The sequence below is a fragment of the Brachycentrus maculatus genome, unplaced genomic scaffold (genome assembly GCF_059751285.1).
Source record: "Brachycentrus maculatus isolate JH-2025_06_01 unplaced genomic scaffold, ASM5975128v1 h1tg000560l, whole genome shotgun sequence".
NCBI classification, from domain to species: domain Eukaryota; kingdom Metazoa; phylum Arthropoda; class Insecta; order Trichoptera; family Brachycentridae; genus Brachycentrus; species Brachycentrus maculatus.
In genome coordinates, this window is record NW_028281303.1 from 62,980 (window position 1) to 86,500 (window position 23,521).

The window sequence follows — 23,521 nt, forward strand, 5'->3', positions numbered from 1 at the left end:
AAGTAGCATCATTATATCGACCAAGAACAGAAATTAATAATGGAATCCGACAAGCAATTTAATGGGTGGATGAACTTTGCAAACGCTTCATATGTTTATCATTACGTCTTGCGACACTTCTCTGTGATGTAATAAACCATATTTCTCGCATATTGATATCACTATTACTGTGTGTTTGTATGTGTGTGTGTGTGTGTGTGTGTGTGTATGTGTGTGTGTATGTGTGTGTGTGTGTGTGTGTATGCGTGTGTGTGTATGTGTGTGTGTGTGTGTGTATATGTGTATGCGTGTGTGTGTATGTGTGTGTGCGTGTGTGTGTGTGTGTGTGTGTGTGTGTGTGTGTGTGTGTATGTGTGTGTATGTGTGCATGTGTGTATGTGTGTGTGCCTGTGTGTGTGAGGGTGTGTGTGGGTGTGTGGGTGTGTGGGTGTGTGGGTGGTGTGTGTGTGTGTGTGTGTGTGTGTGTGTGTGTGTGTGTGTGTGTGTGTGTGTGTGTGTGTGTGTGTGTGTGTGTGTGTGTGTGTGTGTGTGTGTGTGTGTGTTGTAAAGAGAGAGAGAGAGAGAGAGAGTTTTTAAATACTTCTGATCCCTTCTTATATCTTTAATGATTCCTTATTTGATATTTTCATAATTACACTGAATTACTTAAGAATAAAAGAAAAATAATTTAAAGAATTTGGGTGATATTAAGTGTTGTCATACTCTGTTCTTGATACTTATTTCAGGATTTCTGCCGATGCTGCATATACGTAGATACAAAATTATAAAGTACATTATAAATACATTTTTCTACGTATGGATCACATTTCGGTTATCTTACTTGAATAATAATTGCGAATAATAGTCGTCCAAGGATATTTTTTTACAGATTTTAAATCCTTTTACGGGTTCTGTTTTTCATAAAATGGAACTAAATTGTACTTAACTAATGAGATCATACAAAATATAGCTTATTCTTTGCTTTGTAAGTCCCCGCACCGCTACAGCACTATTATTAGGCCCCTCGAGGTGAATTTCTTCGACAGATTCGCTCGGGACAAGAGCGGATTAAGACGCCATTAGAGTGTTTACGCTTTGCTTGTTCCGCTGATAGCAGAATCTATGGATATGCTTCAAATAGGCGAAATAACTTTTTCACGCTCTTAAACGCTTTCATTTGGGTGAGCACAACATTGTTCCTTCATATTTTGCCCATTACAGCCTCATATCCTGAAGTTACATCAAACAACATTTTTATCGTATATCATATTCAGTTAAAATGTCAATCTCACAGTGTATACCATAATGTAGCACAAAAATGTAGCTACAAAGTTGTATGAAGTTTGTTTAACATACCGAACAAAAGGGGCGCTGGGAATATGGTAAAATTTAAGATTTTTAATGCTGACTGCATTGAGAACCATTAAGAAAGGTTTTTTTAAATGTTTCAAAATGTGTCATCAAGAGTAAAATGTAAATAATAATTAATCAGATTTTATTCTGATGGATTCATGATATAAAAGTACTCAAAAATATTCATCGTTTTACGCTTAACTATTGTCGATTTTGGTTTTTTTCATTTTAACACAGATTATATATATATACATATATATATATATATATATATATATATATATATATATATATATATATATATATATATATATATATATATATATATATATATATATATATATATATATATATATATATATATATATATATATATATATATATATATATATATATATATATATATATATATATCCCCCTCTTGATCCCCACCTTGTCGCGGTGAGGGGGCTTGCGTGCCTCAGTGATTCACCAGGCTATGGCGGTAGTCTAACTACCAGAAGGGTCTCCCATGCCAAGCAGGTTGGTGAAGAGAGGCCAGACAAAGCGGGAAACAAGGTTGAGCCAACCTGGTGAGGGGTCCTCGGACCTCAGGCCTCGGGAGCGCAGGGCCAATCACTCTGCCTCCCTAAACCCTTTGATTACGATAAGTCCACGAAATGCCTCGGACACCGGCTTCTCTGGCACCCCCCGACCCGGCTGTGGTATTAGGACTGCGCTCACTAAACGGCTCCTATCCAACAATTCATCTTTCCGGATTGGAACGTACAATGTGCGGACAATGCAGGTCCACGGTAAAGATATTCACGCGACTCGTATCATGGATGAATACAAGTTAGACATCCTAGGACTGAGCGAGTCGCGATGGAAAGGATCTGGAAAGAGGTTGTTGGATAGTCACATGTGTCTGCACTCCGGCCAAGAACGATATCACCGTCAAGGGGTGGCAATTCTCCTTTCAGAAAGAGCAGCAAAGTGCTTGCTTAGTTGGGAACCAATTTCTGAAAGGCTTATACGCGTCACCCTCCAAACGGCCGATAGTTCTGTCACTGTCCTTCAGTGCTACGCGCCTACTGAAATTGCAGATGTCCAAACAAAAGATGCCTTTTACGACTCTCTCCATGCGGTCATCGCCTCTCTCCCAAGAAGAACCCGCGTGGTAGTATTGGGAGATTTCAACGCGAGAGTCGGAACAGACCCATCACTTGCCCCAACGGTGATGGGAAGGCACGGCTATGGGCAAGCCAATGACAATGGAGAAAGACTGGTCGAGTTCGCTAGTATTAACGACCTTGTCATTGGCGGTACGCTATTTCCCCATAAGTCCATCCATAAGTACACCTGGACCTCCCCTGATGGACGAACAAGAGCGCAGATAGATCACGTCCTCTATGGACGTGCTAACCGGCGAGAGCTCCTCGATGTCAGGTCCTACAGAGGGGCCGACATTCATAGTGATCACGAGTTACTCGTCGGAAGAATCTGTCTGCAGCTCAAACGTCAGCCGAGATGTCCTCGGCGGAAGAGAATCAACTTAGACAAGTTGAAGAGTGCCGAAATAAGATTGAGATTCGAGGAAACGGTCGGACAACGTGTCCAGCAAGAAACCGATCCTCAGTCCATTTATGTTGACTCAATTGAGGCGCAGTGGGCTAGTCTCAAATCGGCTCTCAACTCTTCCGCCAATGAGGTTCTTGGCCCCAGGATAGGAGAAAGACCCCATTGGATGTCAGATGAGACTTGGGGAAAGATAGCTGAGCGCGCTCACTTAAAAGCACTGAGGGACAGTGAAAGTGACCCCTTCCAACTGGACACCCTCAGAGATGACTACAGGCGTCAAGATCGTATAGTCAAACGATCATGTAGACTCGATAAGCGCCGTCATCTCGATTATCTTATTGTAACGGCGGAACATGCTGCCCAAGGAAATGACACGCGGAAATTATTCCAAATTACAAGAAAGATCTGCGGAAAGAATTCGATAACCCCTGGAGCTGTGAAAAACACAAATGGAGTTATCGAATCTGACGCGGATCGTATAAAGGAAATATGGCGTGATCATTTCCACAGGGTCTTGAATCGCCCTCCTCCACCAATCATCCTCGATATTCCCTCGGAGGCTGCGTCAAGCATTCCGCGGGCGGTCGCCATACCTGATGGTCCACCGACACAGGCGGAAATTATAGCTGCCGTGTCGAAATTGAAAAATGGGACTGCCCCTGGTGTTGATGGTATCCACCCGGAATTCTTGAAATGCAGCGTTACTGGCATTATTGGCCCTTTACACCAATTAATGTCCAGTGTGTGGGAAGAAGAGCGATGCCCTAGAGACTGGGTAAATGGGGAGATTACCGTGTTACATAAGAAGGGTGATCCACTCAACTGTGACAACTACCGCGGCATTACGCTACTCAGCGTACCTGGGAAGGTGCTTGCCCACGTAATCTTGCAGAGAATCCGAGCCCCCATTATGCAGGTGCTCAGAGAAAACCAGGCAGGGTTTCTGCCTGGCAGGTCCTGTGCGGATCAAATCCATAATATTCGCCACATTCTACAGCAGAGCCAGGAATTTAACAGTTCTCTGGCGATGTGTTTTGTAGACTATGAGAAAGCGTTTGATAGTCCACACAGGCCCACACTCTGGAAAGTACTGGAAGCTTATGGGGTGCCTGCGAAATTAGTGGAGCTAATTAAGTCCCTTCACCTCAATAGTGAATGCCGTATGAGAGTTGACGATGTTGTCACGGATTGGTTTGGGGTCTCTACCGGAGTCAGACAAGGCTGCGTCCTTGCGCCGTTCCTCTTCATCATCCTCATGGATTTCATTCTTCGAAAGTCATTACCATCTGACCGAGGTATAACCATCTCCCCCTCCCGGAAACTCTGCGACCTAGAGTACGCAGATGATGCTGTTTTAATTGATGACTCCGTCGAGGGTCTTCAATTAATCGTCGACAGGGTAAATAGGTACTCTACGCACATGGGGCTAACAATAAATGTTGCAAAAACCCATGTGTTGTGCAACAGCTCATGCCTAGATGCCCAACAACCCTTGATGTTGAGTAACCAGCGCATCGAAAGGGTCGAGAGTTTCAAGTACTTGGGAGTGTACGCGACTGAAAATGGCAGCCTTCAAAAGGAACTGGGAGTGCGATTAGGACTCGCAGGGTCCGCATTTAACAGTATGAAGGCTGTCTGGAGATCGGATTTATACTCGGTGAAGACCAAATGCCGCCTATACAATGCCTGCATTGCTCCTGTTCTCTTATACGGCTGTGAAACATGGCACCTTACAAGGGCCCAGAGCAGCCGTGTACTAAGCTTTGAGAACAGGTGTTTGCGGAGAATTTTACTAAGCTTTGAGAACAGGGGCGTGCGGTGGTTTGACTTTGTGAGGAATGAAGAGATACGGCGTAGGACGCAGCAAATCATAGTCACAACTGTCGTCAAGAAAAGGCGATTCAGTTGGCTTGGCCATGTACTCCGCATGCCTCCTGAGAGCCTTAATCAAGCTTGCCTCTTTTACAAGGCATCAGGTTCGCGCCGCCCAGGACGACCACTGCTGACAATTCGTCGGCAGTTCTCGTCAGAACTTCGGGACGCGGATCTGACTTGGGAGGATGCAAGGGAGCTGGCAGCCGACAGAAAAGCCTGGAGACAGTTTGTGGACTCCATATGCTCCACCTAGGGAGCGGATATGGTTTATTATTATATATATATATATATATATATATATATATATATATATATATATATATAAATATAAATATATATTATATATATATATATATATATATATATATATATATATATATATATATATATATATATATATATATATATATATATATACATAGATACACGGCGCTCTTAATAGAAACAACAACTAATGACGAGAAATTCTATCGTCTCGTGAAGCTGATTGAAAATACGTCACGAAGCGAGCTGTCGCTAATAAGCTAACACCAGCCCTCGGGGATCTCCGTCATTTCCTATTAAATAGCTGAAAACACATACTGATTACTCTGTGAGTGATTAGCGATGTAAATTGTATTGAGGCCTAGCATTTGTTAAGTCGCATCCATTTCACTGGAGACCACCAATTACAGTCAGAGGTCACATGTCTCTTCACGCCCGTTTTTTTAAGAATGTATAATTTTTTTTTAGAATATATAAAGAAAAAAAACCAACTCCCCTTACCTTTTCAATTTCTTTTCAATTCCAATTCCTCTTTTCTTTTGAAAACTATATAATTGTTTCGAAAAATACTTATTTTTTCTATGCAAAAATGATGTTTTCAGAAAAAAAAAATGCGTAAATTGTTACCTAGATTTAGAAAAAATTAAATTGTGAACTTGAATGCTGGGCTTTAACGCAGCAACATATTTTTTTGTTGAGTTTTGCATACCAAAATTATTTTGTCAACTTAAAATACAATGAAATACGACAATCGCAGCGTTGATTTTACGTTTTATTACCATTAGATTCAAGACAAATTTTATTTCAGCCCTTTTTGGTTAAACCGACGTAATAAAGTATGTTTAACTGCTATAAATTAGTAGCAACTGGTAAAGTATAAATCTGGTTGTATTTTTTGGAAGCAGTAAAGAATTATCGTGTATAATTAAGGTAGTCGGTAGCGGAAGATTGATTTCTTTTCGCTAAGAGGTTGCTGGGTTTGCGACTTCTCTTTGTTTAACGCGAGTTAAGGTAAATGAAGCCTGTGTCTTGTCGGCGGTGATTTACTTTTTATGGCTGCACTGGGAATACCTCAGTTAGGGGTCGGTAGTCGGTAGGTTGGTGGAGAGCGAGAGGAGGAGAAATAAGCGTTTACATTAACTACACCGCCCATCAGGAAATACGGAGAAACAAATCTCTGACCGCAGATGAATAGAATTTAGTAAAAATACAAGGTCAAAAAAATCAAAACTATTTAGATCGGATGACTACATTTTGCAGAAGGTACAACTTTAATTATTATATTTCATTTTAAGTAATGTTCAATAAAATATTAATTCAATTGGCATATATACGTATACGTTTACAATGATTAAAGAAAACACTTGTTTTTATACCCTTCGAGTTTTATTTAAGACTAGTAGTTTCAGAAGCTAAACTTCCATCCTTCAGGTCTTAATAATAACATTAATAATAACAGGAAGTTTAGCTTCTGAAACCAGTAATCTTTAATAAAACTCAAGTGGTATAAAACAAGAGTTTTCTTTAATCATTGTAACATGTCTTACCACAAAGTTAATGCCGAAACAATTAATAAAATACGTATACTTTTATATGAAACTGTAAGTTGGAGACACTTCAGTAAAACTGCTTTTTTTAATTAAGTGCTCAATTTTAATTCAATTAAAATAATTTTGAAAACAGTCGTTTGACTTAAACCTATTTTTACTACAACCGTCGAAAAGTGCCATGATCATTGATTAAAAAAATCATTATTGGAATTAATAAGCAGACGTTTTGATATCGTTCATAAAATCTCTGTATAACTAATGTTAATCTGGAAATATGTTTAAGTTATAAAACAATTTCTTTGGTTATCTGCTTATTACATCTTATTAAGTTTTTTTTAGTTACAAGAAAAAAATCTATGCGTTGGTTTACAAAATAATCATAATGAAAAAAATAACAAAAAACTTTTTTTACACATAATACACCCCAAATGAGTGGAGGAAGAAAATACAGACTTCTGGGATAAAAAATATTACATTAAAGTTGATAGTAGTTTGTATTATTTAATAACAATATATTTCATTGTTTTGTTTCAGATAAATGGAATGATATCGAACACTGGTCACTCTGTGATATTCACAGTGGAGAATGACACCAGGCACCACATAAACATCACTGGGGGACCCCTATCCTACAAGTACCAGTTCCACGAGATCCACGTCCACTACGGGTTGCACGACCAGTTCGGGTCGGAACACAGCATCAACGGATACGCCTTCCCAGCTGAGGTAAGCCTTAACTAAATTTAGGTTTTCCATGAGAAAATCAAGATTATTTTAATTGAAAATTTTAAAGTACACAATAATTTTTTTTGTTGTTTTTTTTTTGTTTTGAAAGTCCTAGAAAAATGGAGCAGTTTCATTTTATTTATTTTTTGGCTTGAATGAATATACCGTAAAATTTTAAAAACCAAAAAAACTGCTCGTACCATATACAGTATTGTGTACTAACCTTTATCACAATATACAAGGGAGCTGCTTAATTTAAATAATGCAATATTCAAGATAAACGCGATTTTCAGTATCCGTAGTGCATAAAATAAGCTTTGTTTTGCTAAAACATTTTCCGATATGATAGTCTATGTCTAATTTTTTTTAAATCTTTATGTACATCTAATAGAAAAAATAAATAAAAAAACCTCGAAATAGAAATTATTTTTACCGTCTTCAGATATTGCAAGATGAGTATAGCGTTGTATTTTTTATGGTTTTGTTATTTATTTATATCAGGCCGAAGGTTAGAGCCCACAGATTTTTTTTTTCATTTCCTATGTTTGAACAAGTCCTTCATTCATTTTAAAAACAAAATTTAACCCAGTTTACTTGCACATTATTTAAAAATCTTTGTTTTAAATTATTAGAAGTGAAAATAATTAAAAAGAAAGCATTCAATAATAAATAAAATGCAAACTTTATTTGTAACCACTTCATATTTGGTATTCAATCCGATTTCGACAATTTTTTGTCATTTTCAGGAACGGATATACATCCTTGTTTTTTAATGCATCCAACCTATGTTTTTTTTTTTAATTAAGTGTAATAGGAAAAAAAGCACAAAAAAGTGTTGGATCATAAAAAAATTAATAAATACGATGTTTGTATTTTATTAATGTTATGAAGTTTATAAAATGTGCCATAAATAAATATTTTTAAAAATTACTTAAAATTCCTTACTAACGACTTTATACTTCAAACATTTTTAAATCATTATTTTACATAAATTGTAAATTTCAGCAAAGTATTTTTTTCTTTTATTTCATTACGAAAAATTTAAATAGCTAAAAAGACAGTTTTCAATGATATTGGGAAGGTTGAGACTAATTTTTCGTGGAAACAATCCATTATGTCTTAATTATTGTCGAAATAGTCAAATTGAAGATTTAAAGTAAACCTCGTTATTTTTAATTAAATAACGGTTGAAGAGAAAGTTTATCAACATTATGTCGATGAAGTTATTTAAGGTAGTAAATTATTTAAGTCTAATTCACTTTTAGTAATTCGAAAAACAATTGATTTAAATTTTATCAAACTAAATTTCATTTAAACATCAAGAAAATAAATTTAATTGAATTCATAAATTTGGCAATATATTGTTTGTTGTCTTTCTCGTTTGATTTATGTTCTAAGGATAAATTGCTTATTTTTGATTTTTTTTTATCTAAAATAATACATGACTTTAAAAATTCAAATATTTTTAGTTGATATAAAGTAATAAAATCAATTCGTATATGAATTCAAAGATTGTTTTACTTATTATTTTTTTGACATCTCATCAAAGATGAAGAAGAATATGGAAGTCTGGGCATTTACGGGGCTTACGACCGTCATAGGCTGGTTTAAGTGATCACTTTACACACGTGTAACATTCACCAATTCTACCCATTATTGACAACCACACTACTCAAATTCTTGGAAGTTCTATATATATGAACCAATTTAGAAACTTTGTTCTTGAATCACTAGAACTTCACTAGAGACATCCATTGGTTAGATGTAAAGAAGCTTTTTTATTAAGCAGAAACTCTTATATTAGTATGTGAGATCCGAATCCTGGATTATAATCACACACATGAGAAACGCCAGAAAATACCATTTTCATTTTTATTATTAAGCTTATAATTTGACCAGATAATTTATTTACAACATTTTGAGTGTGTCCAAATACTTGTTCACAAAATCTGGATTATCTCCAATTACAGGAGTTATTTTCATATTATTTTTTGTCAAAAAATAATATGAAAATAACTCCTGTAATTGGAGATAATCCAGATTTTGTGAACAAGTATTTGGACACACTCAAAATATTGTTTTACTTGTTCACCATTTTGAGCAATTATTTCATGAAATATAATATTTATAAATATTATACCGTTTTTAAACCCATTATTTGCATAAAATTAAGTACACTGAGTAGTTTATCGTTTACAGTAGCTAATAAACTAATATGATAGAAGTAATTACATAATTTTATTAGCTCTAATCCAAGTGTATGTGGTTACCTTAATAAGGTAACACTTCTTCATTGGTAAAGACAGCGCGCAGGGGGTTGATAGGATATAGTACAATTAAAGGATTGCCCGAGGGTCCCGAGTTAACCCTTTCCCCTGTAAAAACTGCTGGCCCTGGAATTCCAACAAATTGTTACGGTAAGCAAACCAAACAGATAAACCCCCAGGGAACACAGACCCTGTTCATTAAGGTTCGACCTGGTTCGCTAATAACTTTTTAAAAAACCTCTGTTTACGGTTTTATTAATACGCTTTTAAGATTGCACGAGAACATAGTTTTTTTTTAAATAAATAACCTCTTCAAGCATTAAAATCCAAAACCTTTTTAATATTTTAAAATCAATGTATTAGTTATTGAAATAATAATTCAGTTACAAAGTAAACAATCAAAATACAAATTTTATGCTATAAATAAGTATTTAATAATATTTCACTTTAAAACCAAAAATGAAATAAATTGTTTAATATAATATTAAATAAGCACAAAGTGAATTTTATTTAATAAACATAGATGGCATTTTTCTAATTATCCATGTTTTAATTTTCATTCTTATTTCCAGTGTATTAAAATTATGTTACGAAATAAAAATTCTTAAACTTTTACACAATTTCTTATTTACTTCTTTTGGTCTTATTTTTTGTAATTTGATAAAACATTCATTTCGTATACGTAATATCTGATAATCTAATAAAACTTTTTCCATTGTAACGAATTCTTTTATTAACAAGAAAGCTCTTGCATATCAAGTTGTTATTCTGACATGACCATTCATTGAATCGATTGGTTCTTCGCTTCTATTCTGACCGAATAAAACATATTATTATGGCAATAAGGGATGAATGAAAATGTTTAGTCAGTTCAGTCAAGTATCGTGTTAGACGATACTTGTATAGCGCGGGCGTTTAGCAATATAAAGTAGCTTTATAACGAATACAAAGGGCGATACTTTGTTACAGGAGGAAATGTATTCAGAAGGTAGCGTTACTAAATTGTGAAAAGTGATGAATGATTTATTATATTTTATTATTTTGTGCTTAAAATATGCAGGCAGAGAGTAAAAATGAAGGCTAGAATACATTTTTTGGTGAGTTTTGATAAAAAAAAAAGAAACCATAAAGCTCTTGGAGAAATTCGTCCATAGGTACTATGTAGTACTTCTCAAAACACGTCGGTTGGCGTCGGGGCATCGCGACGCCTCGAAAATTCCCGATTTAAATCAATCATCAAATGATTCATACAGATAGAAATATACATTTTAGTTAAATATTTATTTCAGTGACTAGAACTTTTTTATTAAAAATTAATTGACTCTCTCGCGTTATAAAAGTAGAACTCCATAACATTCTGTGTAAACGATCATAGTTTTTGTAAAAATTCGTATATAGATTCCACCTCTAGGTAAGACTAAACTTATCTTTATCAATAAAAAAAAACAAACAAATAATACAACAACTCAAATTAAAAACGTTGAGGGGCACAAGTCCAAATATAAAATAAAAACTTAAAATTAGAACACTTGATTCCATTCTTAAATAACCATATACAGATTGACACACCATTATTCGAATATCCACTTTAGAAGTTGTAGGACAAAGAAATTTTCAGTTTTCATTATTACTTCATACCAAATGTAAAGGCAGAGTGCAAGGATATTCTTCTTATATGCATGAAATATAAAGCCCGATATAATAATCGACGAATGATTTTTGAAAATCTTTAGTTTTCTCCTACTTTGTCAGCGTTCGGACTGAAATGACAGTAACTATAACATACTATGGTTGATCGTGTTAGAAGCTCCAGTTTTCAGTATCCACTTTAAACAATGCCAGTACGTATTCTAACTTAGTGCTCTAACCACGCGGTATCCAACTTTCAGGTCCATCTTAGCATTACCAAAATCTCAACTTAGAAATGATGTGACGAAATAAGATGTTTCGTCTAACATGCAGGGTTAAATATTTTCTAATAAATTTGTTATAAATTTGTGGAAATATTAATATATTTATAATTTGGCTTATTATTTTACTATGAGACAAATATTTATTGTGAAAGCGGTGGACAAGTGAAATTTCTGTTTTAAGAACGTGAATCTAAGAGTGAATTGAAAATATAGAGAATTTTAAGATAAAAAAAATTGAATAAAACGATTGTTTTGTATAGTTTTGAATGATTCGTTATATTAGGAATGCGAAAGCCTTAAAAAAATCAACAAAAATGCGGTTTTATAGTATAGATAGCTTATTTTATAAATATTTTCATCAGGAGAAACGTTAAAATATTGTCATAAATTTAATAATAAATAATAATAATAATAAAACCCTTATCCGCACCCCAATGGTGCATAGGGCACTGCGTCATATACACGGAGTGTTATCTTGATCGTTTTACACATGAAGGAAAGGTGATCAGCCCTCCGCTTCAGGTACCAGTCCAGGGTAATATTGAATAAATATGACAGTGAAAAAATCACCTATATTTATTTTACCCCCCTTGGGAATCGAACCCGGGACCTCAAGAACGGTAGCCGAGCGTGCTGACCATTATACTACGGAGGTGGACGAAATATAAATTTAATAAACATTATCATAAAAATAATTTCAACACCTCTAAATATTCCAATGATAGAACCTTATTTTAAATCAAATATAGTATAACGTTAAAATATATTTTGGTTTAGTTTTATCGATAAAAAAATTATGTTTACTATTATTTCACTTACAATCTAATACTGTGAGATATGCAAAAATACATAAAATAATTCAACAGTTAAATTTTTATTAGTCAAGTCCTGTATGTATCTTGAATATATTTACTTAAAAGTTGGAGGATTTAAAAAATACATAAAATAATGCTAATTGTCGGTGTAATGTTAAAATACGGTGTTTGAAAAGGATGCGGAATGCATCTAAACATTTGTCATAATAGATTTTAAGAAAAATTGGTATTTACTTAGTAAAACTTAAATTGAAAAAGTCGGATAGAATAAATAATTATAAGTTTTTGGTTAAATAATGTCAGTTTACGTAGTAAAGAGTAAATGTAATTTAAATATGATGCATCCATAACTTAATTTTCCTTTGTATAACTTACAAGCTAAATTACGTAGATATAATAATAGACATATTTTATTTAAACTTAATTTTTGTTTTCAATACAAATAGCTTCCTCCTCAAAAGTAATCTATTTATTTTTTTATTAATTTCTATTGATGACAAAAGTGTTTGCTTCGAAACTGGTTCAGATTATAAGTAAGGTATGATTGGAAAAGTATAGTAATTTGATTAAGTTATTTTGTAAAAATAATATAAAAATAAAAATCCAGAACCGCGATTGAGATTCTTTCATTTTGCGAGAACGATTCCGGACTCTTTAGCTCATTGGATGTATTACCTTATAGGTAGCAGAGGAGCTTATAATCAAATCCTGGTTCAAACAGTTTTTTTCTTGTGGCAATACACGTACCTATTTATATTTAAATAGGGATGTTATACCTTAAATTGCATTTGATTATTTATTAAGATGATGCAAAATATTAATCAAACATCCTTTTATTTTATTTTTTATTATAAGAAAAAATAAAATTAATAATTTTACCTTAATTATATGATCACTGAAAAATTATTAGCGTTTTATATTATACGTTGGTAATTTAAAAATCATTAAATGCTGTTTTCCTAAATAAACATTATCATCTTGAAAATATTAGTTTATTTGAGTAAAGTAAGTTTTGAGACGGTGCTGGGTAATTTGAGAGCTAAACGATAGAGCTCTATTCTATTAATCACCCATAAATTCCCGTAAATTCCTGTAATTGTGTGGAATTCCCGGGTGGTCGGACGCAGCCGCTATCGATGGACCGGAAGGAAGTGATCTTCCCTACTTCCTTCGGGCTATTGAAACCAGGAATTATGTACTAATAACACCCCTATATGTACTATTGATGAATGCATTCTCGGTATCTAAAATACGATATTATTTTGAATACAAAAAACATACGTTTTTAACACAAAAAATTGAAAACTTATCTTCAATTCATTACCTTAGATAAAAGTAAAGAATAAAATTTTCAATGAAGATAGGCTGAAATTTTTATTAATAATATAAATCCAGTATTTGTTTGTTCAAACATTGAAACGTTGGTACTCAACATATTGTCAATATATCACTAATGTTTTAAAAATGTATGATACGAAGCGTTTATATATTTTTTTGTTAATATTTTTATAAACATAATATAATATTCTGTATTAAAATATTTAGTAACCGGGAGTGTAATATTGTGTTTAAAGTTTAATGGTTATATTTTGTCTGAAATTTGAGAATACTGAGGTTGATTAAATGGATATTTTCATTTTGACTCTACAAATACAATAGATAAATAATCAACACGAATAATAATATTCCGCAACAAGACTAACGATGTACAGATAAACATAAAATCACAAATGATTTCGAAATAAACATGGATTAGGAGTAATTAAATTGGAACGACTAGAACAGGGGGGTGGTGAGTGGTGAGATTAAGGCCCTGTTTATTAAGACACAATAAAGTAGAAATGGGTCGGATTTAATCCTCCCCAATCAGAACTTAATAAATATTTAGGGAGTTGAGAAGCCACAAGATGATCACAGGCCACCATTATTACACATGGCTGGTGTCGGCATAAAGGATTTTCTTCTTCGTTAAATACACAGCCGAGGATTAGACGGAATAAATAATTTAGCGGACTGACGTCAGATGGCGGGCATTAAGGGTTGAACAGTTAGTAGTTGGAAGGTACTAAGTACGCTGGCGCTGGCACTTGACCCGTCCGCATTGCCGGAGCGAGAAACTTAATCTTCTATCTTCGTCCGGAACAAAACAGCAAAACTATTTTGAATATCAAGACTGTTTTTACCCACCTCTACTTATATATGAACCCGACATGTCATTTTCAAATTCGGGAGAACCTACCGATGGTCATTCTACCGATGTTTAAATTATTATTTGTCTCACTTCCGAACATAAGACTATTTAGGTAATTATTTTAGTGGAAGATATTTTTTGTTTTGAATATTGAAAGCATTAACATTGTGGATCATATTGATATATTATTTCGAGAAATAAAAATACTTTGTGTTCTGATCCACTCACATTTTTATTAACCAACTAGTTTCAGCAACAACCTGTTGCCCTCTTCAGGGTTTCAGGGTTTCATGAGTAGTAATAAATGAAACCCTGAAGAGGGCAACCGGTTGTTGCCGAAACTAGTTGGTTAATAAAAATGTGAGTGGATCAGAACACAAAGTATTTTTATTTCTCGAAAGAAGATATTTTTACTTGATTTTATGCCAAATAGAGAAACAGGTGGAGTCTAATAAGATTTTAATATTAAAATATTGTTTTATTTATTCATTAATGTTGTTCTAACTCGAAATAATGTGTAAAGTTGTGAGTTTGTCTGAGTATATTATCGTTGAAAGTCCCCAATTATGGGTAGATATCTCCCACCACGAGAGCGAGAGCGGTTCTACCATTCCTCATTCATCTTCTTCACCGCGCGAAGGCGCTGAATCGGGTCACAACTTGTAAACTCTCGAGATACCCCCTAATGTACCTAATTAAAATCATCTTTACCTACTACATAACTCGTACAAATAAACCTAGAAATCTCGCTCTTGTTTGGTAAGATTACTTAGATTTACTATTAGTCGGATCAATAAGAAAATGATTACTTACCTACTCGAATAACGATTCGAGTTTTCCCGTTTAATATGATAATAATATAGTGGTATTGCTCGTCATTTACTCGAAGGAAAGGGATATTGATTTCTTTGTCCCGCTAAGATACGAGCCAACCCTTCTCCGGAGGATTACCAAATTGTACAAGGATATTTGTTTTGTTATCAATCCCCTAAATTCACGAGTGATTAATAAACTCGGAGACTCGAGTTGGGACTTACGCTCGCGCCCATTGTCACTCTCGAGACGGAGTCAAAACTCATATTGGTACTTGAGAAATTGCGGCGCTGTTCATCGAGTCTCCGTTATTACTAAAATGCGGTTATTCGATATTAATTCCATTTCCAATATTCGCCTTTGATAGATATATCCAATAAACAATACGTTTGCGGAGATTTAGCATCAAAAGGACATCTCGGGCCGATGTAATGGAGATATTTACAAAAGTAGGAAGCTTAGGCCCGCTCAGGAGGCTGTTTCCAGAGTATTATGGAAACTTCTACCCATCCCACAGTCATATTATAATTCTGAAAGAGGAACACAACCTTTGTTCTACTAGAATCAAAACATACATGTACATCAAATATTTTCGGGCAATTTAATTACGGATTAGTGTATCTCGTAAATTAAAACGTTTTGAGTATTTAATTCTTTTAAATTTGAATCGTGAAAGCCGTAAAAAATATTATTGTCTTTAATGTAAAAGAAAAAAAAATAATCCTGAAATTCGTAGTAAAGTTTTTATAGAGTATAACGCATTTCACCGATTTGAAAACAAAATCAGGTCACATTGAGGGTCGATACGGCTGTCATTAAGTTACATAATGCGCATTGCATCTAATTACTATTGTCCTATCACACACATAACTATTGCGGTCCCATTATGGACCATTAGGGAGACATGAGACTCCTACTTACTGCACGTACCTCGGCAGGTAGTCACACAAACTACCCTAACACAAACACGTGACACGACATAATATACACAGCTTTAAAGAATAAAGCACATCGTCAATATTTTCTTAACATATTGTTCAAATAAATCACACAATATTATATTGACCTATATATTTATGTATTTATATACATAGTACAATCACATCGAGAAAAATATAATCCGGAGTTTATAATTACAAGTAATATCTCACATCACCCAGTTAAGAATACGAGTACGCTTGTAAGTCAGTATTGATTTTAAATAACAACAACATAAGAAACTAACATTACTTGTAAGATAATAACGATACTTAGACGAGATATCGTAACGAATTGATAATTCTTTAGGAGAAATATTAACAAAACAAATAATCAGCACGTATGTGGGTATACTAAACAAGTATTAAGAAATTAGTCCAATTTCATGAATAAACTTTCATACACAATATTTGCACAAGTTTCTTGTTTTAAAAATAAATTGAGCCAGTGTAGCTACTCTCAGCCTGATAATAATATTAGATTCCCTTACAAGATTCCGTACTTACGCGTCTGAGGTATAAACAATGACGAAGCGTGTTGGCTGAGGGGTATGCATCAAGGAATCACATAGTATTATAACAAAACCCTTATTTTTCCCGAAATGGTTTACTCCGTTAATAATTCATCTGTTGCTTCTACGGAGTATGATAAAAATTTCATAAGAGGCAAGCTTTTTGGCTCACGCGAGACAACGAGAGATATTCACGCTTCGCATAAAGAAGTCCGACTCTCCCGGTAGAAACAAAGTTTGATATGTTGATGTGTTCGGCGCCTTAAGCCACTCTGTAAGAACATTATGTAAACATCAGCTCGACAACAACTTTTCACTTCACATCTGAAGTTGTTCGATTCTTCTCACGGTCCCTCGCCCTTTCTCTCCTCCCTTCGCTCTATCGATCTCATAATACCCCTTGTTCCGAATGTTTTTCCCAAATTCCTTTATTTGTCTTTCAAATTCACCTCTTATTGGAGCTATGTAGTTCTGCCCCGACCGGAGAATGTTTGTGGAGATGTACGTATGAGGAATAATAATTCCGCTTCGACTTTTTATTCGAGTATTGTACTTGACTTTTCGAGCCACGACTCTATTACAAAAGTCATTTGTAAAGGCTGGATAAAGGAAAGAGGCGGAGAAAGTGGCGTATCTCACTATTACATACTTACTTATGTATATACATACCCACGAAGTTACTCATCTATTAGTCTTTTGTGTAGAGCAGTGCTTTGTTCAACTGCTAGAATAACTAAATTATTTATTTTTATAACTTTTTAAAATATATATCTGCATTAAATGATTATAAATAAACACCACATTGAAAAAATGTCTATCGTTTTCTATTTGAAGTTGTAAAATAATATGGAACTACATAATACATAATAAAAACAAAGATCGTCAAATTGGTTACTCCGATTATATGAACTGCTTGAAACCCTAATAATAATAAATTACTCAATATAATAACAATAGTTAATATTAATATTGTGAATCCTAAAAAGTTTATCAAAATATTAAACTTCTCGTGGATCTCGATTGGAAATTTGTTCCCTAACCCTTGAAACATAACAGGTGTTAATAATTACGTTGGGCGCAATAAACTTCCTTCGTTAAATGGGACAGAGTTTAACGAAAACTTCAAATTATCGAGGTATTTATGAACGTATTGAAATTATTCATGGAATAATTACATATCCATTTATCGCATTCTACTAAGGAGGGAAAATATATAATAGCATGTTTATCATAAAATGTGTTATTTGAAAAGAGTAATTTAAAGAAAAAACTTTTTTTAATTTCTATAGAAAAATAATGTTTTTTTTGTAAACTATGGGACTAGCTGAAATATTAGATGAATATAAACTTATTGCTAAAACTCCCTGAACATTCTCAATGTGCGCTCTTGTTGATAAACGGAATCAAATAATGTATTATATCCTCTCCTAGAGCAAGTTCCCGCTAATGTATTTAGTTAGAGATTTCGAAACGTCAGCTCTGTATGATTGTTTAACAATTTGACATGGCAAAACTTCCCACAAGTCGCTAGACTACGAGCAGCAGGTAGTGCGACTTGTCTCATTGTATAATATCAAGTAGGTTGCACTTACTCGTGTATTGCATTATAAGTAAGTTATACTATTTATACTAGAATGCTAACAAAATTTTGACACAAATTGTTCTAACCTCACACTGTCACAATAACATATTATTTGAAAATTAGCTAAAGGCAACGTGCGTTTCTTATAAACGCATTACTTCACTTGGGTATCTATGTAGATAAGATTAATTGTAATCAAGAAGCTAAATGATACTGTTATCTACCTATTTGCGCGAAATATTAGTATTGTAAGTAGGGGAAAACCACCAAAAAGCTGCAACTCTTTCTATACAACACTCTTTCAACGCAACTTTTGTAAAATTGAAATGGCTTCTTTGGTCATGGCTACGAATGTAGTTATACAAAGTAACTTATGTAAATTTTTAAAAGATCATATTTTATTGATTTATATTTGCTTATACATACGTGTCACAAAAATGTAACAATTTGTAAAGACAATTTATTATTTTTCTGGTAGGATTCTCAAATAATTCAAGTATTTCATAAACCTAAAAAAAAATTGCTTTACGCATATAGTTTTTTTTTTTAATTCTTGTTTCGGCATTCACTTTATCGTAAGAAAGGATAAAATTTTAAATGGGAATACTTGTTTTTTACCACTCAAGTGGTAAAAAAACAAGTGTTACGATATTTCGTGATCGTATTCATTTCAGTATACAAAATAATACAATCCAAGTCCTTTCGGAAACTTCAGACATGGCAAAAGATGTCGCGGTGTATTTTATTTTATAAAATATATTCTGTGTTTCAGATTCAAATATTCGGCTTCAACTCTCAGCTGTACTCGAACTTTTCGGAAGCTCTCTACAAAGCGCAGGGGATTGTTTCCGTTTCCCTCCTCTTACAGGTAAGGACGTTCTTACTCTTCTCGATAATTATATAATTTTACGTATCAATTTCAATACACACGTATAAATATAAAGACTGTGTTAAAATTATCAGTGGATACCTTCTCATCGTTTAAAAATCTTACAAAATACCGACCAGTGATTTTTCACGAAAAAATATACCAGAACATTATTTTAAAATAATAGCATTATTTGGATTTTAACAACGGGTTCAATATTCATCGATTCTGTACAACATATTTTACAATAGGAATCCATTTGCGTTATTTACTATTTAAATATTTAGAAATAACACAAACGTCCCCTCCCTCTCTCTCTCTCTCTCCAAAAATAATTTGTTTTACTTAGCTAAGATATATTATTAGAAAGGCTTTTTACATTCAACACCTCGTAATAAGGCTTGAATAAATGCACTTGAATGTAATTTATATTTATTTATAATAATAATGTTCTAGTTTCCACAAAGTGAATACAATTCACTGAAAACATGATTACTCAATGCACTTCATTGTTGTTATTGAAGGCCAATATAAGCATTGTATGGCGATACAAGGTGTCCCGGATTAGGAATATAATAAAATAATCTTAGGAATATAATAAAATAATACAATAGTATATTTGAAGAAAAAAACATTCAAAAAACAGAATTGCAATTATAATATTACAATTTTTGCCATATTTATAATTTGATGAGATTTTCATAATATTTAGATTTTTAATGGACTTATTTGAAATATGGATTGTAAGAGACCACATATGTAGTTTCTATATAGTATATCCTCCGCCTTGTGAGAAACAGCTAGAGACCCGGCGAAATCCAGTCCAGGATGTTTACGTTTTTTACTCAGATGTGAACTAAATAACAAATAAGATAATTATACTCTCGTGTCCAATAATATTTCTATAACATTGATTATATTCTTCGAAGATATTTTTTTTTAAATTTGAAAGATTGAGCGTGTTAAAAATTCTTTCTACGGGTTTTCTTCTAGCTGAAAATAGTAATAATTAGTAATCTATGTTGAAGTAATAATATTTTTATTAATATATTTTAAAATCACGAATGATGCCTCATAGTTTCGTTTCGCCGTATTGTCATACGATGCATGATGCAATGTCCACTGATGAGAATTTACAATGTAAATGATGCGATAATTGATTGTAGTACATTCCGAATACATAAACCAAAAACACGAGGAAATTCTTTTGTATGCAAATCTTATATTTTATGCACTTCAAATGCGTTATTTATGCCGTCCAAAAAACAATCATAACTATGCAATGTTGTTTTTTGTTCGCTTATTGATGCCTTTAATGTACTTTAAGGACAATGTTTAAGTTAATTTGAGAGCTTATATAAAACGACCTATATTTATTAGTTTGTGAAATAATATCATCCATTTTAAATGTAGTTAATATATTTTATTTTATTTATACACTAACAGAGATACCCTCACTTTTATACAGCTTAAGTAAACATCTTATCTATTCACACGATACCATATGCTCCACGGGCGTGGATAGGTATCCGAGAAAAAATATTTCGGACTATAACAGAGAAGACACACAAACTAAGAAGATTTTTAAATGAATTAAACCCTTTAATGTTGCAAAGAAGGAAGTAGAAAAATAATTTTAAACTGATTTAAGAAAAATTCTTGAAAATAAAGTTCATGAATCTAACTTTAATATTATCTATCCAGGTCAATAACCAAAAACTAATTTATAGAATATATTTCCATTTAATATTTTAGACAGGTATCCTAAAATACTGGTATTTAGAAAATACCACTCCACAAAAATACAGAGTCGTCAGATAACTACAATGCGATAACACCGCATAATTGATAACATACGTGAAAACTTTAAAAATGTTAAAAAATCCGCCTTAAACAAGTAGCGAAATTTGAATGTTCAAATATGAAGAGTCAAACACGCATGTTAGAATAATGCACTCGCAGGAAAAATGCATACAACAGAAGGGGCCAAATTTAATGACTGCTTTAAAGTATTGAACTAATAAATTATATTATTAATAAGTGTGCATAACTTAGGATGTTACATATAATGTACCCATATTGTATGTGGGCACAAGGATTGAATAATTCATTATATTTAAGGATGCGATACATATTAGATGATCTACCCGCATATGTGCGAGTAGTTGTCCAATGCCTCTGTCCGGGGTAGTGGAACAACCCTCCATCTATATTATGTACATACACGGTACAAAGGAAACTGTATTATATATAGTATATAGTGATGCTGTAAATCTGTAAACAGAGACCTTAATAATTATTCTGTTTGTTTATTACGATGCTCCGTTTGTTTTCTTCACTATTAGCTGAAATTAAATTAAGCTTGTTGTTAAGCAAGATATTAAATAAACACATTTTATAATGCAAACAGTTTTACTCTATAGAACACTATTATTAATTTGGCGGTGAAAAATTAATGTTTTATTATTAATGGGCACGTGAGTGATAGAAGGTTACAACATACTTAAGTACAACGCGTTGAATATTTTGTCCGTAATTTTTCGTATTTTTTTGTGTAATAATTATGACTGTTTTTTTAAGCAAAATATGCATGTAGGTTAATGCATGTATATAGCTACAAAAGAGTCGCCCATAAACAACACATTTTTTCAATTGTATTCATCAGCCTTAAAAACTTTATTACATCACATAAATGAATTATTTTATTTATTGTTTCGGCATTCACTTTGTGGATTAAGAAATTATGAAATTGTAAATGAGAATACTTACTTTTTACCACTTAAACTATAGGTACCTATTTATTTTAACGACTAATTTTAAAAGCTTCAGATGCTTCTATCTTCGGGTTTGAATATAAATGTTTATATTCAGACCCGTAGAAGGAAGCATCTGTAGCTTCCGAAACGAGTCATCAAAATAAATATAGCTGAAATGGTAAGTGTACCTAAAGTGTACCTACTCATTAACAATTTAAATGAATTATATTTGAGTATGTAAACTGTACTTAATGCAATAGGAATAAATGTTTAGTTACAAGATGATATATGATATTGTAAGATGGTAGTTCGCAGTTAGGGTAATGCGCAATGTGCACGGCACCACACTGGCTGATCAATAGCCTAATAAGAATCTGCAATCTCGGGCCTGGCCTCGGCAGGAGGCGGCAGGATCCTCCCAGCACACGCTGGTAGTAGCTACGTAGTACGGCTTATCCTCGGGAGTGGGAATCGGGTTCTTCCGTCAGGTAAAGTGCATCTTCTGAGGCGTGCACAAATTGCATCCTTATTAGCTTAGAGTACATCCCACGGGAACGCTTAATATTTTTACATCAGAATTACGATGTGCTTTAATATTGCTTGTAACGTAAATATTAGTAACTTAAGTTCAACCAAAATACGCAATAAAACTGAAATTGTTATATTTTCCATTATATTACAAAGATAATGAAAACTTTTAATTTTTTGTAAAAATTTAATAAAATCTTTCATTTATTATTTTTAATTTATTTGAGCGGTATAAGTTCTCATAGTTAGAGATTTGCGTATATAAAGTGAATATAAAAAATATAAATATCGACCGTTAGAAAAATCATAGGTACTAGCCACCTTTTTAAAATATTAAATCAAAGCTTTGATTACTGGAGCTTGGATTTAAAAAAAAACGATAAATTACAGATGTTATGTAAAATGTTCGTAAAATCGTCATTTTTAAATTGGTTAAATTAATTCTTATTTTAAAATGATTGAATTGAGAAACTTATGATGTCGAAGATTAATTCAGCCCTTATGAATCGACATCATCTGCAGCGCCAGGAGCTACATGCAGATAGTTCGGGCACTAACACATCATTATGCCGTGGTGGATGGCGGAAGGTGGATGGCGGATGGTGGATGATGGATAAGGAAGAGAAGGGGGTGTTTTAATTAACGAAAACTCCTTCACATCCCCTTTGCTACATAGGTACATATAGATACTCCGCGTACTTAAGCCACACAACACACACAAATTTAGAGGTTCAACCGATTGAAAGCGTGTATTATACCATATATTTCAAATAAAAATAATTAACCGCAAATCAATTACTTATTGGATTAAGCTTAAGAATATTGTGCTTTCTGTCTCTTAGCTTTAGATTTAATTTCACAAAACATAAAATAATTAATTTCCTCTTTCACGGAGAATAATTTTATTTCGTGGTATAATATATTTTTTTATATGAGTATGGGTGACGCGAAATATGTTTAAAAAATGCGTTGTCCAATACAGTTACATATAT

The 23,521-nt window shown here is 33.3% G+C and overlaps 1 protein-coding gene across 1 annotated transcript in view; it reads left to right on the plus strand.

Annotated features, from left to right (window-relative positions):
- Positions 1–23,521, plus strand: part of CARPB (Carbonic anhydrase-related protein B) — a 102,207-nt gene that overhangs the window by 49,368 nt on the left and 29,318 nt on the right. Inside the window, exons 3-4 of the mRNA XM_088273213.1 lie at positions 7,116–7,307; positions 19,150–19,245. Of these exons, the coding sequence (XP_088129339.1) occupies positions 7,125–7,307; positions 19,150–19,245 (279 nt within the window). The 5' untranslated portion in view covers positions 7,116–7,124. The remainder of the gene's footprint in view (positions 1–7,115; positions 7,308–19,149; positions 19,246–23,521) is intronic.